The 15,130-nt window shown below is 46.0% G+C and overlaps 1 protein-coding gene across 1 annotated transcript in view; it reads left to right on the top strand.

The window, feature by feature from the left end:
- The first annotated feature begins 694 nt into the window (after positions 1-694).
- Positions 695-15,130, top strand: part of LOC118217270 (tumor necrosis factor receptor superfamily member 16-like) — a 36,417-nt gene continuing 21,981 nt past the window's right edge. Inside the window, exons 1-2 of the mRNA XM_035399134.1 lie at positions 695-1,147; positions 5,456-5,597. Coding sequence (XP_035255025.1) covers positions 1,112-1,147; positions 5,456-5,597 — 178 coding nt within the window. The 5' untranslated portion in view covers positions 695-1,111. The remainder of the gene's footprint in view (positions 1,148-5,455; positions 5,598-15,130) is intronic.

Genomic DNA, 15,130 nt, shown 5'->3' on the forward strand with positions numbered 1-15,130 from the left:
ACTGAAAAAGAATGATACGAACAACACCGGTAATACGGGCCAGGAACGTTTTGCGCTGTAGGCCGGTTTTACAGAAATGGCAAAATCTCATCTAACCCATTGTTGTTGTAATAGGACAGAGGACCTAAAATGTGTCGTATCTGCTAGTTAAGGATATTCAATAAATACTCCAGTAGGTGTGCTCGAACAGGAAGGGGCAATTAGGAGGACGGCGGTACAGTTATAGTGGTTACACATCGTACATGCTACTGAATCCGAAATGCACCGTAATGTATTCAGAATCTATATGATTATTAGTCGCCCTCTTGTGGTAGCTTAAGTATATACGAATATACCTATATGATAACCTGCTCACAGTGCAGCTGATATTAGGGGGAAACATAAACGATGAGGTAATCAGTTATTGAGCATCGTGTGAAATGCACTGTACCACTCAAGTAAAGATTGTAGCAATTTTATATGTCCACAGCATTAAGTAATTTAACGGTGGTTTACATGGCAGTTAACGTAGGCGATGGCCCCATCGATATTTGTGCGTATCCATTTGAAAACTCAAATTTCAACACAGTACGCTAAATGTTTGCAATTGTCCAGCACGAGAGAGAGAGAGAGAGGGAGAGATGGGGGGGGGGGGGGGGGGGGGGACCCGGTGGGAAGGGCACATGCGAGATTCTTTGATTCTTTTGGTGTCAGAGGAGGGGAGGAGTGACTCACAAGTCACTAGCACAAGCAGCGAGTAAAATCTGTTCAATGACTCACAGTCAAACTGTGCAAGCCCGTCCACTCCGCAGTGCTCTCTGGATAGTACTCAGCACAGTTCATTTAGACAGCGACAGCAGCTACCTGTCCACCACCGCGCATCGTTCGCAAAAAGGTCCCGAAAACTGCGACTGGAGCGCGTGGACTAAATTGTCTTTGCTGCGGAGACTGTAGGACACAATTACAACTATAACTCATGAAGAAATGAAGAAACGCACGAGGATAAATTAATTGATATGATAACACACTAACAATGCAGAATATTTTTTCCCGATACATGACTAATTCTTTTTTAAATATTCAATACTTACTCGTCTGTATTTCTTTTCCAAAACACAAATAAAAACGCAGGATGAGAACCCTGATGTTAATGGTTTTACTTGGAGCGGTGAGTATTTGCCGTATTTTAAACCTCCTCGATTTATTGGTATTAATTTAATGTTGCTGTATTTTTCATCCACAACCGGGATAGTTTTTATCCCTATTTTGTGTCTGGTGTCTTTGTGCGAGTTCAGTGTATCAGGGCTGATTTTGTGGTATTCTTTTCTGGTGATTCAGTTACTGTAGGATATACTGTATCCAGAGAGGCTGAGGCTGACAGTGCGACCCTAGGAAGAGCTGGCGAACGGACCTCGCCCTCTTCATTCACACATTATTTTACTGTTCGTTTCGTCACTGAAAACGTCTCTACTGTACTTTTCTGTGTGGCGCGGAGACTCCGTTGGCGCTCGCACATCTTTAATAGCAACTGGATGCTGGAAGAGCAGGTGCCTGCTAAGCAGAAACTATACGCCGTATGGGCTGGTGCAGGATACTAACCACTCCTATGATAAGAAATATTGCACTTTTAATAATGAATTATTGTGTTCTATATTTAGGCTAGGCACGCTTCAGAATGCGTCACAGGCTATATGAAAGCACAGCAGCCTGACGGCTTAAAAAACAAAAAAAAAACAAACAGCAGGCTAAGCAAAGCACGAAGCGGCGTGTGAGGTGACTGTATTGTGGTCACTATCGACGCCTTTTGTAACTTGCTCAGGAGTTCCCAAAAATACCTCGAAACCGCATGGCAGAGGAAAAACTGCGTCTGCATTAGTTCAATAGCTTCTTTAGTTTTAATGGTTTCAAATGTTTGTTAGCAACTCCATTATTCGGCGCAAATCTAAACCTAACGCCTGCTCCTGCTCTTCCACATCTCCATTTTAAATGGGCTTGTGAACGCTCGTGTTTTTTGCTTAGTAGTGCCGTGGTACTAAAAAATCAGATCTACACGTTTTGCTTCCAACATTCACCCTTTCAGAAATAGCCTGTGATAGCAGTAATCGTGAATAAAATAGTTTAAGCACCTAAACAGTATGTAATTAATTAGAACTGCATAGAAATTTACCTACAGTCAAATGTGACACCAATCAAAGTCTTCCACCGATTCACATTGGGTTACATTTAGTGACGGGCGTCCCGCGAGACCATTCAAGAACGGCTGAGTGATATCACTCAGTGATAGCCCAGACTAAATTTCCGTAATGGGCAATAACGACGTCGTTTGAAAACAGTTTATTTGCTAGTCAATTTGTATCACAACGGGGAAGTCACTATCAGTACTTTAATTCAAATTGTTTTACAGGATTTAGCCAAATGAATTTCGATAATCATGGCAGACATCATGGTTATTTTGAACTGACCAATGAATGCGTTTAACAGATATGTTGTGTGTACTGTGAACATGTTTGTGTTCGAGTCTCTGTCTACGTCATAATGTGTGTAAGATTATGCAACAGACTGATAGCATGCTGTGGTATACTGTAGGTATGTATGCCTGTGCATGTATGTGTGTGCACACGTGTCTGTGTATGAGTGTGAATTCATGCAGGTCTCAGATATTATGTTCACCGTAAGTAAGGTGACTGTTGGATTACTATGTTAGGGGAAAACGTCAGTTGGCATCTTGCCAGCCTGCTCCTCAGGTCAAAGTGTAGCTCTGGGGCATGCAGACTGCCCTGATCATGTGACCTGTGGTCCTAAGCTGCCCCTTTGAATGAATGGGGGCTTTGAGTGTGTTTCTGTGTGCGTGTGTGCAGATCGTAAGATTAAAATTTGATATAAAACTATCAAACTACTATCAAATTCCATTTGAATGTGTTTCAGCCAAATTCAGTGCAAACAAGTGGTCACATGTTAAATAGATAGTATATATTTAAGATACTTTCAGAAGCATCTTAAATATATACTCAGAAGAATCTTACATATACACTCAGAACCATCTTAAATATACACTCAGAACGCTGGGTGATACAAAACAGATAAAAGACAGAAGAGCTCTGAGGATGGACTGCAGCCAGACACACTGTTCCTGGAATGTGCTGGACAGAGAGAATGTGTTTGTGATTGGATTTGGTGTGCGACTGTGGAGCAGGATGGGGGGGGGGGGGGGGGGGGGGTGGGGGGGGGGGGGGGATTAGGGGTAAGATCTTGGAAGTGTGTGGGTAATATGGACCTGCGCATTGAGGCAGGCTTACTTAATTAGGAAATCTACTTTAGTGAGGAAATTTAACAAAGGTGTAAAGGACTGTTTGTGTGTGTGTCTGTGAGGGAGAGACAGTATGCCTGTGTGTGCACGTGAGAGAATGAGAGAAAGAGAGAGATATAGAGAGAGAGACAGAGAGAGAGAGAGAGAGAGAGAGAGAGAGAGAGAGAGAGAGAGAGAGAGAGACCCAAAGCCTACAAACATCTTTGGCTCCGCTTTTTATTTCCTTACAGGGAATCGGGTTGGGGTCAGATCGGGTTGGATTATTATTTGCCATTTTTTCAATGAAATTAAATGTCAGTTCATTCATAATTCACAAATTATTTACTCAAGTCATACCCCAGAGTTTTGTGAATTCTGGTAACTCAGTTAACCCTCTGTGCCCAATGATTGATTACTGTTGGAAAGGCGTGTTGGTAAAATTCAAAGCAAAGATACGAGTGTGCAAAAGAGGCCTGCAGGTGAGATGTGCTACAGGACGTGCCACAAACACCTGCCTGCTCTCTTGCGAAGTAAGGCAGAGAAACGATTCTGAGAAAAGGAAGGTCAAGAGACAGATAAGCCACCTCCGCACACATCTGCCAAGATGTCATTTCTAAAATGAGTATTACTGAAAATGCACATGCATCCTGTTTATCAGTTTTTAATGACAGCCTGTCGCTGGTTATGCTATAAAAAAGGAAGTCTCTGGGCTGCGCCTCAGTGCACTAGGTAAGAGTGTCTCTCAGCATAAGCTTATGTTCGGAAGCATTAAAGCTTGAAAAGAATATAGTGTGTAAGTCGTTTGGCTCTTCTCACCGCCGGTGGATGTAGATAGAATTTCCACCACAATGGAAACACAACTGATGGTCACCAGAGATAGAGCCTATAGTATGCTTTGGATTTCATATTAATTTTTTCTGCCCCAGTATTTGTTTTTAACTTTTAAAAGAATAAAAAAGACTTATAACTGTAGGAAAATGACCGAAGATGGCTATGCAATAAATGCAGACTTGCTATGCCTTTTGAAAAGTTAATGCAAGATTAATAAAATGAAAGCAAATACTTAAAATGGAGGATTTCTTTTCACCATTACCATCGCTACGCTCCTGAAACAGTCACTGTCACACATTTTACACCATCACAACACTACCAAAACTACGCAGCACTAACAACTGTCACAATGTTCCAGTAATGCCTGTTGTTGTTGTGTCTGCATTTGTGGGTGTGGCCTCATGTTGTGTGGGTGTGGTCTCATTTGTGTGGGTGTGGCCTCATGTTGTGTAGGTGTGGTCTCATGTTGTGTGTGTGTGGTCTCATGTTGTGTGGGTGTGACCTCGTGTTGTATGGGTGTGGTCTCACATTGTGTGGATGTGGTCTCATGTTGTGTGGGTGGGGCCTCATGGTGTGTAGGAGCCGTACATGTACATATGTGGTGTGTGGTTGCGATTCTTGTGTGTGTATGTGGGTGTGGTTTCATGCATGAGTGTGTATTGTTACTCGTGTGAGTGAGCGGGTCAGGACTCGTTTGTGTGTGCTGCTACTTGTGTGTGGCATGCGGTATATGTTTGCGTGTGTGGGATGTGTGTGGTTATATACCTGCGTTTTTGTGTGTGTGTGTGTGGTCTCATTTTGGGTGCCGTTTGCATGTGTGTTGGGAAGTGATGTGTGGGGATGTGGCTGCATGTCTGTGTACTTTGTGTGTGTGTGTGTGTGTGTGTACGCACGCGTCTGTGGTAGCATTTCTATGTAGTTGCCACGCACATGTGTGTGGGGTGTGCTTGTCATGCGTGTGTGTGTGGGTGTGGTCTCATGTCTGTATAGTTGTGTGCAGGTGTGTGGGTGTGGTCTCACGTCTGTGCAGTTGTGTGCAGGTGTGTGGGTGTGGTTGTCACGACCAGGCGTGGGTGTGGTCTCATGTCTGTGCAGTTGTGTGCAGGTGTGTGGGTGTGGTCTCATGTCTGTGCAGTTGTGTGCAGGTGTGTGGGTGTGGTCTCATGTCTGTGAGGTTGCCGTGCAGCTGTATGGGGTGTGGTTGTCACGAGCATGCGTGGGTGTGGTCTCATGTCTGTGCAGTTGTGTGCAGGTGTGTGGGTGTGGTCTCATGTCTGTGAGGTTGCCGTGCAGCTGTATGGGGTGCAGAGGTCACGAGCGTGTGGGTGTGGTCTCACGCCTGTGCGGTTGCCGTGGCAGATGGAGGTCCTGGCGGCTCAGAGCGACTGTGAGTCGGGCCAGCACACCAGCGACGGGGAGTGCTGCTTGCAGTGCCAGCCTGGAGAGGGCGTGGTCCAGAAGTGCGGAGCCAAGCAGACGGTCTGCGCCCAGTGCCTGGACAGTGAGTACCGCGATACGCCGCTCCGCCAAGCACGCTTACACCCGCCACACACGCCGTCCCTCCGCACAACAACACTCCCTTAAAAATCGCATGGGGCGGGGGGGCCTCTAGTGGCGCAGCCCGTAGAGCGCTATCCACATGCTCAATGCGAGCCGCGACGTCGGCGGTTCGAATCCGACCGCCTACCCTTGTCGCACGTCTCTCTCTCTCTCTCTCTCTCTCTCCTCCCAATTCTTCCTGTCTCTCTACACTGTTCTATCAAATAAAGCTGAAAAAAAATTGCTTGGGGCGTGACACAAATCACCCGCATACTGACAACCGCGCAACTTACGTAAGTCTGAAAGTGTACAATCAACACTTCGCGTATCTATGTGCTGTCTGGCGTGTCTTGAAGAATTTTAAAGACAGTGTCTTCTTACTGATACCAGCTTAAGAAATTTTACACGTGAAACTGTTACTCGTAAATTACAGTATGTTCCAAAATGTACAAAACCATGAAATTGCATGCTGCACATACTCAACGATCCATGCAAATATATTGGCAAAAAGCCATGTTACCACTTGGCCTTACTTCATGCAAACTCTGTCTTGGTGAACAAATATTGAGAATGTTAAGTTGTACCAACGAGCTATTATATAATGCATGATGCATTTATTTATATATTTTCACACATGGAAGCTTTCAAAATAATATGTATTTTTTATTGTTGTTTTTATATTCTTCACTAATTACAAAGTGGTGACTCCACACCATACTTCTCTGTGATTTGTTGCACAGATGATTTCAGATATGGCCAAAATGACTGTGAATCTCAGTCACTTTTCATCTTAGTTTTATGGTTACTGATGAGCTGATCGGGGTCAGCTGAGTCAGCATCCTCTCGGGGTTGACTGTGGTTCAACCGCAGTTATACTGTAGCTGGCGGTTACTATAGTTACTGTTAAAGAAGGACCGGCGGTAATTTCACAGGATATTCAGATATTTACACACAGCCTTCATCATTTCTATTAACATACATGTTGTTTCAGTATCGTAAACTGCATCAACAAAACATAACATGACTGAGTAATCAAATATTGTCATGAAAATGATCTCACCTGTTTATCCACTTACAGTAAAAAATATATAATTCCCCAGAGATCTAAGCCTGCTTATTCCATAATGTAGAATAAAAAGTAAGAATTTTGAATTAAAATTAAATTTTTTTTACTGAAACCACCAGTCTGCTGAAATGAGGATAAATCATGCACCACATGGCCAAAAGTACGTGTACACCTGACACCCAACATCTTATTTAAAATTACAGGCATTAATATGGAGTTGTCCATCCTTTGCCACTATAACGACTTGCACTCTTCTGCGAAGGCTTTATACTAGATGTTGGAGCATTGCTGCAGGGATTTGCTTCCATCCAGTGGGTGGAAAACTGGGTTTAGAGATGCTTTGACATAAACAGACTAGGTTAGCTCAGGGTAGCTCCAATTTAACTCCTAGTCCTATGTCCTAGTCGGCCAGAAAACTTTCACTTCTCAACCAAATGTAGCCGGGTTTTCACCAAACGCCTAGATGGTATATACCTGTTGGAGCTAATCTCAGCTAACCTATTGTGTTTAACATCAATCAACCTAGAGATCCAATCCTTTAGACGTCTAAATTCCATCTGCGTTCGGCCTTGTGCTCGCTGGAAAAAATCCCTTAAACTGTAAAGATCTCAGACTGTCGTCCATATGTGGCAGACATGCCATTGCACGTGGAACACACGTCTCAGATATTTAGGTTTATTGCAACATTACTCGGTTTACAGGCATAACTTGGTTTACAGGCATATTTTGGAAAATGGGCCTTATGCAGCAAAAAGCCGCAGTTTTGTCATTGTGCCACCAAAATGCCTGAGGGTTTCCAACAGCACTGGCTCTGCATGCAGTTTTTAAATGACATGCAGGTTAGGCTACACGTGGGACGTGGGACAGGGGTGGGGGAAGGAATTAACAGGGCATTGCTGTAAATGGGCATGTGTGCTCAGTCAACCTACCCTGTATAAATGAAGGTTAAATTAAATAAGAAATGCGTCTGTCAAGTATCTAGTTGTGTTGTGCTGTTCCTTGCATAAAACCAGTGTTGAGGGCAGGGTGCTTGGTACTATTTTCTCTGTCTGCTATCTGAACACAGCTGAATTGGTTCGACAACCACACAATACAGGTGCGTGCACATACACACGTGTAGTTGCATACATACACTCATAGAGTAAGACCTCTGGTGTAGGAAAGTTTGAGTCAGCTTCAAACCCTGATTGGATAAATTTTTTTAAAAAAGAGCACGGTAAAATGTCCTCAGTACCCGCAAGCCCACAGCACCCCCATTACCTGGCAGCCCACTGAGTCACGTATCAGGGAAAGAGAGTCCTTGCCTGTTTCGAAATGGCTCCTGATTGAACCCTTTCAGGCAGCCCCGTAGCGTTAGCACTTCCGTCCAGGGAAGTCCAGCTCTCCACTGAGCGCGCACTGTCCTGGCTGATCTCACTTCCACCCTGAAGCCTGTAGGACGGACTTGCACTACCGTACAAAAGTAAATGTCAATAAGCATTCAATAAATATATTTCTCATTTAAAATTGACACAGAGCACATATTACAATAAAGTACTAGAAGTACTGAAGTACTAAAGTAGATAAACCTAATAGGTACAGAACATAAAATGATATATTAAATATGTATTATGAAATGAATGTCCTGAAAAGAAATATAATGTAAATTAATTGGCTTTTTCTGAATTTATGAATGAATATATTGGAAATGTAATTAACCTGCTGGTGTGAAAACCACCTTGCTGTTGGTGAAGCAGAGAGACGTGCATGACCAGGACATAGCAGGCAGTATTTGAGACTTTAGTACACTTTTACTTCAGTACACTAGTATCAACATATACAGCTGGATTATATACACTCTATGGCTTGTCTCTACAGAGCAGAGAGACACTTTTTAGTTCCTTATGGAACCATCTATGGTAGGTGTGACAAGAGTTAAAGCTCCCAGATTTAACCATTTTGCCTGACAAAGAACACTTTAACTAGATAGGGTTCCTCTATGGAGACACAGAGGAGCCTTTTGGAGGCCTTTCTTCTGAGATTGTGTACTGAAACAATTCAGGCTGAGTGCCATGCTCAAATGTACAATGGCTGTGCCCTACCTGGGAATTGAACCTGCAAGCTCTTCAAGGTTGCAAGGTCAGTTCCCCAACTACTGTACCACCCTACCACAGGGGATACGCTGGACAGTGTTCTCTGCCCTATATGCACACAGGGTTACACCCAGTTGACTCAACCTTCCTGTGATTGGTTTATTTATGAATGACATACTTGATGCACCTATAAAATGCCATGTATTAAATAATTCTTGTGATGTTTAGACTTATGCAGCAAGCGATTACATACTCACATAGTGAATAATTCCAGAAAGAGGAGGCCCTCTGCTGGGATGGAGATAGATACGCACTGTGCAGTCCTGCAATTTGGCCAAATCTGGACAGAGACTCTTCAGTAATGGCGTGTGTTTCATTTACACCTTGCTTTGAGAGCTGGGAACAGCCAGGCCATTGCTTAGTATTAGCGAAGAGCCTTTATTGAAATGCACTGGTGCTAAATATAGGGTAGGCTGTTGCAACCACAGACTGGTCTATTAAACCTGCCTGTTTTATGTATCCTCTCATGAATATAGACTCGCATGAACACACACACACCCCTTTAAGAAAGGCATCGGTTGGTTTTCCTGCGTCACGCAGAATGTGCGAGTGCTGGCGAGGTGCCCCTTCAGGCAGAAAGGCCTAATAAAGCAGTGAAATGTGAGCTGGATCTCTGACCAGAGGGTTACAGGTTTGAATCCCAGGAGGGGCAAAGCCCTATTTTAACACTTTCCCCAAACTGTTACAGGAAAGCAAAAAAAACTCAACGTATAAGCAGATAATTGCAAATTGTGATCTATGAAATTTACTCTGTATAGTAGTGTCGCTGAGTGAATCATAGATGTAAAAAAAGTAATTTAGTAATGAAAAAGGCGCCATTAGTGCTCTGAATCATTTCTTCTGGCAGTACTAGCTCTTTAATTAGTGTGGGTCAGAAGAGGGAAAGACTCGGCCTGTGTGTGAAGCAATGGTACAGGAAAGGAAAATGCGCCACAACACTCAAAAACGACATGTTAATATCCCACACGTCTTTTGTTACTACGTTTGCGTTACTTTCAACACATTTTTAAAGTGTAAAAGTCACCACTTTTGTGTTACAAGTATGCATTTCATGTATTACAAAGGGAGACTTTTTAGCATAGACTGTGTTGAAAATAACACAAAATTAGTTGTCCTAACTGGACACGGAAAGGGAGTTGAACAATGACACGTAATTAATCTGTTTGGAGAGTGAAGAGCAGTGTCATCACGTTGTCGTGGGCGTGTATCTGAGCCAATCAGACTGTCCTGCCGCTGACCCTGTCCGTCACCAGTGATATAACTGGGATATCAGTGCGCTGAGTGTTTATCAGTCAAACGTGTAGATATATTCAATGATATCCAGTCCCGTCCATCCACCCGTGTGTGTGCATGGGTGGGGGGTGTGTTTGTTGGAGTTGTGTTTGTGGGAGGTGTGTGCAGGTGTGTGTTTTTCTGTGTGGGGGGGCAGTATGTGTGTGCATGTGCGTGTGTCCATGGGTGGGGGGTGTGTTAGGCAGTTTGCTGGTGTTGTGTGTGTATGTGGGGGAAGGGGGGGGGGGGGGGGGGGACAGTACACGTGTGCATGTGTGTGTGTGTGCGCGTGGGGGTGGTGTGTGTGTGCATGGGTGGGGGGGTTTTTGTTAGGTGGCTTGCTGATGTGTGTGTGTGTGTGTGTTGCGGGGGCATGTGCATGTGTGTGTGTGTGGGGGAGGTGCAGTATGCGTGTGCATGTGTGTGTGTGTGAGGGGGGCAATATGTGTGTGCATGTGTGTGTGTGGGGGGGGCAGTATGTGTGTGCGTGTGTGCGTGTGTGCGTGCGTGTGTCGGGGGGAGTATGTGTGTGCGTGTGTGAGTGTGGGGGGCGTGCGGTATGCGTGTGTGTGTGTGCATGGGTGCGGGCTGTGTTAGGTGCTTTGCTGAGGAGATTAATTAGCAGTCATTCCGCAGAGACGAAGCTAATGGGAGATGTCAGAGTGGGAAGGGGAGATAAAGCAGCCCACGCAGGTATTTAACTGCAGATAATAAAGACGGGAATTGAATTTTGCTTTCTGGTTCAGCTACTCCCGTTTGTAATGATGGAATTACGTCATCTCTGTCCCGGCGTTTGACAGAAACAACTGCTATTAAGCTCACAGTAATGATTCTGAGGATTCTGGTGCTAATATTAGCACACCACCGTTCAGAGTCGCCCTCATTGGCTAGACTGACGCACACAAACCTCTGCCTGGTCGTGGGGTGTAGGGAGCCCCCTTCCCTCTTCGCCGCTGGTGCAGGATGACCCACCCTGTAGTGCACAGCACAGGTAGCGCGGTGAGTCTCAGTGGGGAAGGGATTTACGGTACCGTCTTTATTAGCTTAGCGTATATCCGTATCCATGGTGATTTAAACACCTTACATATTCATGCTATGTTTTACATTTACTTCGCATTATATGTAGGCTCTTATCCACAGATACATACGGACGACTTGCTGAATTTGTTATGGGGAGATTGCGGGTTTAATTCCGGGTTAGGGCACAGCTATTGCACACGCAAGGTTTAGGCAATGAGCAGACCTGATTTCACATCACCAGTGTCATAACAGATGGTCTTTTATATGTAAGCTGACAACATAATGTTCAGAGCTATAGCAGGTAGAAGAGGGAGATTGAGACTGTAATGTTATAAGTAACAACTGGGCTTGAAATGGTACACAGGCAGGGCTAGTAAAGTCATGGTAAATGCTCAAGGTTCTGAATTAAACCAAACTTCTTAAACTAAAATTAGACAGTGCAGCATGTGATAGGCTCCACTGTAACCACAAGATGCCTTTTGAAGTGAAGCCTTGGTAGTGAGCTCTGCCTTACTAACACATGATTGAAATTTCAAAGTTCAGAGTTTGACAGCCTGGGGGGTGGGGGGGGGCTAACTTTTTGGCGTGATATTTTCTCAGGCTTAATTTTTATACGAGTGACTACTGTTGATGAGTCTCACAAGCAAAATAAGGCCAGTCTACCGCATTTAATAGTTAATGAGGTAGAGAGATAAGAGACCCTGTGGGGGTGTAAAGGGGTTGGGAACGTGGGGGGGGGAGGGTAGCGAAACGAACCACAGGAGAATAAAAGACTGACCCCCACAGTGGGCCCCTGAATCTCAAGGCCCCGCCCTTACACGTACGCTTACAGCGGCTTCCTGTGTCACCAGACTTGGACTGAGGTTTTGTAAGGAATGTTAGTGAGAAACACTGTACTGTAATTTTGCTAGTGGTAAATAACAGGGCCCATAGCTGCATGCTGGAGCATCTGAAGGCACTGCTATGCATTATTGATGTCAGCCGTTATGGTAATGGACTGAGGAGGACTCGTTGGAGGGGGAGCTGGGCCGGGGGGGGGGCGGTGGGGGGCAGGTTTTGGGGGAGGGAAGAGGGTAGGCGGAGATGGGGGTTGGATGGATGTGGGGGAGGAGGGGGGGGATTTTTGGGGGGCAGGAGAGGGGCGATGGGGATGGAGGGTAGACTAGAGGCAGCGGGGCCGGGTCGGCCAATCCACCACGTTCGCGTTCCGGCGATCGCGTTCGGGTCCCGCCCCTCCCCGTCCCCCATTGGTCGCCGAGCTCACGCCGATCCCATTAGCCAGGCTGATCTGGCAGGCCCCGCTGTACAGTACGTCCCATGATGTGCGCTCTCTCATCCCTCTCTCTCCACCGCGCGGGCCACAGAGCGCCGCGCGCCAACACATGTTTACGCTTAGCCGCGTTTAGCCGCGTCACGGCGCTCGCGCGGGAATTCGCCCCGCCGGCCCGAAGGAGAGCGGCCCCGCCTATGATGGATCATCAGGGTCGCCACGCCCTCCTTTTGTTTTATCACGGCAATCCACAATCGTAATTCCACCTGTCAGCACTCAGGAGAGGAGCAGATTAAAAACATGGCAACCGCCACGCTCCTTGGGAGAATGTGTTTCGGCTCCCACGGAAACGCCGGCCTGACGGTTCGCTTGCAGCGGGCCTCCCTTGCAGAGCTGAACTGCGAACTCGTTCCCACAGTGTTAGAGCCAGAGACAGACCTTTCCAGAAAAGAAGTAAAAAAAATTGAATAGGTTACATTTTTCTAGTTTTGCTTTCTTGCTAACCATAAATCCTACCCCCCCAACCACCATAAACATGCACAGATGCATGCATGTACGGTATGGCTGTGTGTGCATACACACACACACACACACCATCCCCCAAAACATACACATGCACTCAGACATGAATGTATAGTATGAAAGCAGTAACACACATGCTTACACACACACACACATTGACAGGCACACACAGTCACATGTGCATGCACATACAGATACACACACAGTCACGTGCGCACACACACATACACACACACGCATGCACACACTCATGCATGCACACACACACACAGCCTCAACGTACACAGTCACACGCACGCACTCACACACACAGCCTCACGTACACACAGTCACACGCACGCACTCACACACACACAGGCACACACTCACACGCACACGCACACGCACGCACACACACACACACACACACACGCACTCACACACACACGCGCACGCACGCGCACGCACACACGCACACGCACACACACACACACTCACACACACACACACACACACACACACTCACTCACATACACACACTCACACACACACACACTCACACACACACGCACGCACTCACACACACACAGCCTCGCGTACACACAGTCACACGCACTCACACACACACGCACGCACTCACACACACACAGGCACATACACACGCACGCACTCACACACAGGCACACGCACTCACACACACACACACGCACACGCACACACAGGCACACGCACACACAGGCACACACACACACACACACGCACTTGCACACACACACACGCACACACACGCACACGCACACACACAGGCACAGGCACACACACACACACACACACACGCACACACACACACACACACACACACACACACGCCCTCACACACACACACACACACGCACTCACACACACACACAAACACACACACACACACACTCACACGCACGCACACGCACACTCTCACACACACACACACACACACACACACACGCAGCTTTGTCTCATCACAGAATGAGCTTGTCTCCGCATTTCCTCTCCCTCCCGGCAGTACAGACCAAAGACCAGCCGTACAGTGGAATATTGTTCTGGAGCAGATTCTCGTCCTGCCCCAGTACCCCAAACAACCCTTCCGCCAGGACTGCACAAAGCCTCTGCTGCATAATTTAGCCCGTTTCTAATTATATCCCAGCGCAATTCCACAATAACATGCAATATTGATTACTTCTTTTTTCACCACTAAGACCTCCCTGTCTCAGAGACCTCCAAGACCTCCGATCTCAGAGTGGCACGGGCATGCTTAACTCCTCAAGCCCACTCACCACTCCTGAGTCCTTCCCCCGGAAAACTCTCTCAGAGTGATGAACGGGTCTGCCGGTGATATCGGCTGCCTGCGCATCGCCTCGATTCTTACTCTTCACCTGTAAATTCAACTCCGCACGGGCAGGGCTTTGCACCTGAATAGACCTGTGTGGGCAGTCGGGTTTGACTGGCTTTGTGTAATCTAGTCTGACTGATTGCCTTACTTTAGTAACAGTTGACATTCAGCTGCCTGATGGCGTGTGCTCTGATTTCGTCGGCACTGACGCAGTTCCTGAAGCGTTTTCTTTCTGTGAGCGCCACAGGATGATAGGACTGACCCCGGGGACCTGCTCCCCCATCCCAGGAATGGGCAAAAATACACTCAAATGTATTTTGTTGCAAAATGCTAAGAACATTGGCCTGCAAGCTGCAATCAGAACGATAGAGCTGTAGGCTGCTTTGCAGGTACCATACATAAAAAGAGGCAAGGCAACCTGTGTTAATTTAGCCTTGAGGTTTCTTTTCTAAAACTGCAGTTCTGTCCTCCGACAGAAAGAGGGCGATACAGAACTTTCACAAGCTACTTGTTAAGCACCCAACACATTGCCGTACCTTAAATCATCTCAACTAATCATTCAGTTACCACAGGATTGTCAAGCCTTATCCGGGAAAGGCTGATACGGGTGCTGACTTTTTATTCCAGCCCAGCGCTATGACACCTTATTCAGCGGACTAAATTTTTCATGTAATTGAGTATTGTTCATCTAAATATGTATCACAAACATGTGCAAATACAGTACACTCCTGTACTTATTTTTTGCTTATTGTGCATGTTGTGAATTTTCTTTCATAACAGCAAAAGTAATTTCCCCAAGGCAATAAAGTTATTGATCAACCAATCTATCAATCAACCAACCAACAAATCAATCAACCAATCAAGG

This window comes from Anguilla anguilla, chromosome 17 (genome assembly GCF_013347855.1).
Source record: "Anguilla anguilla isolate fAngAng1 chromosome 17, fAngAng1.pri, whole genome shotgun sequence".
Taxonomy (NCBI): Eukaryota; Metazoa; Chordata; class Actinopteri; order Anguilliformes; family Anguillidae; genus Anguilla; species Anguilla anguilla.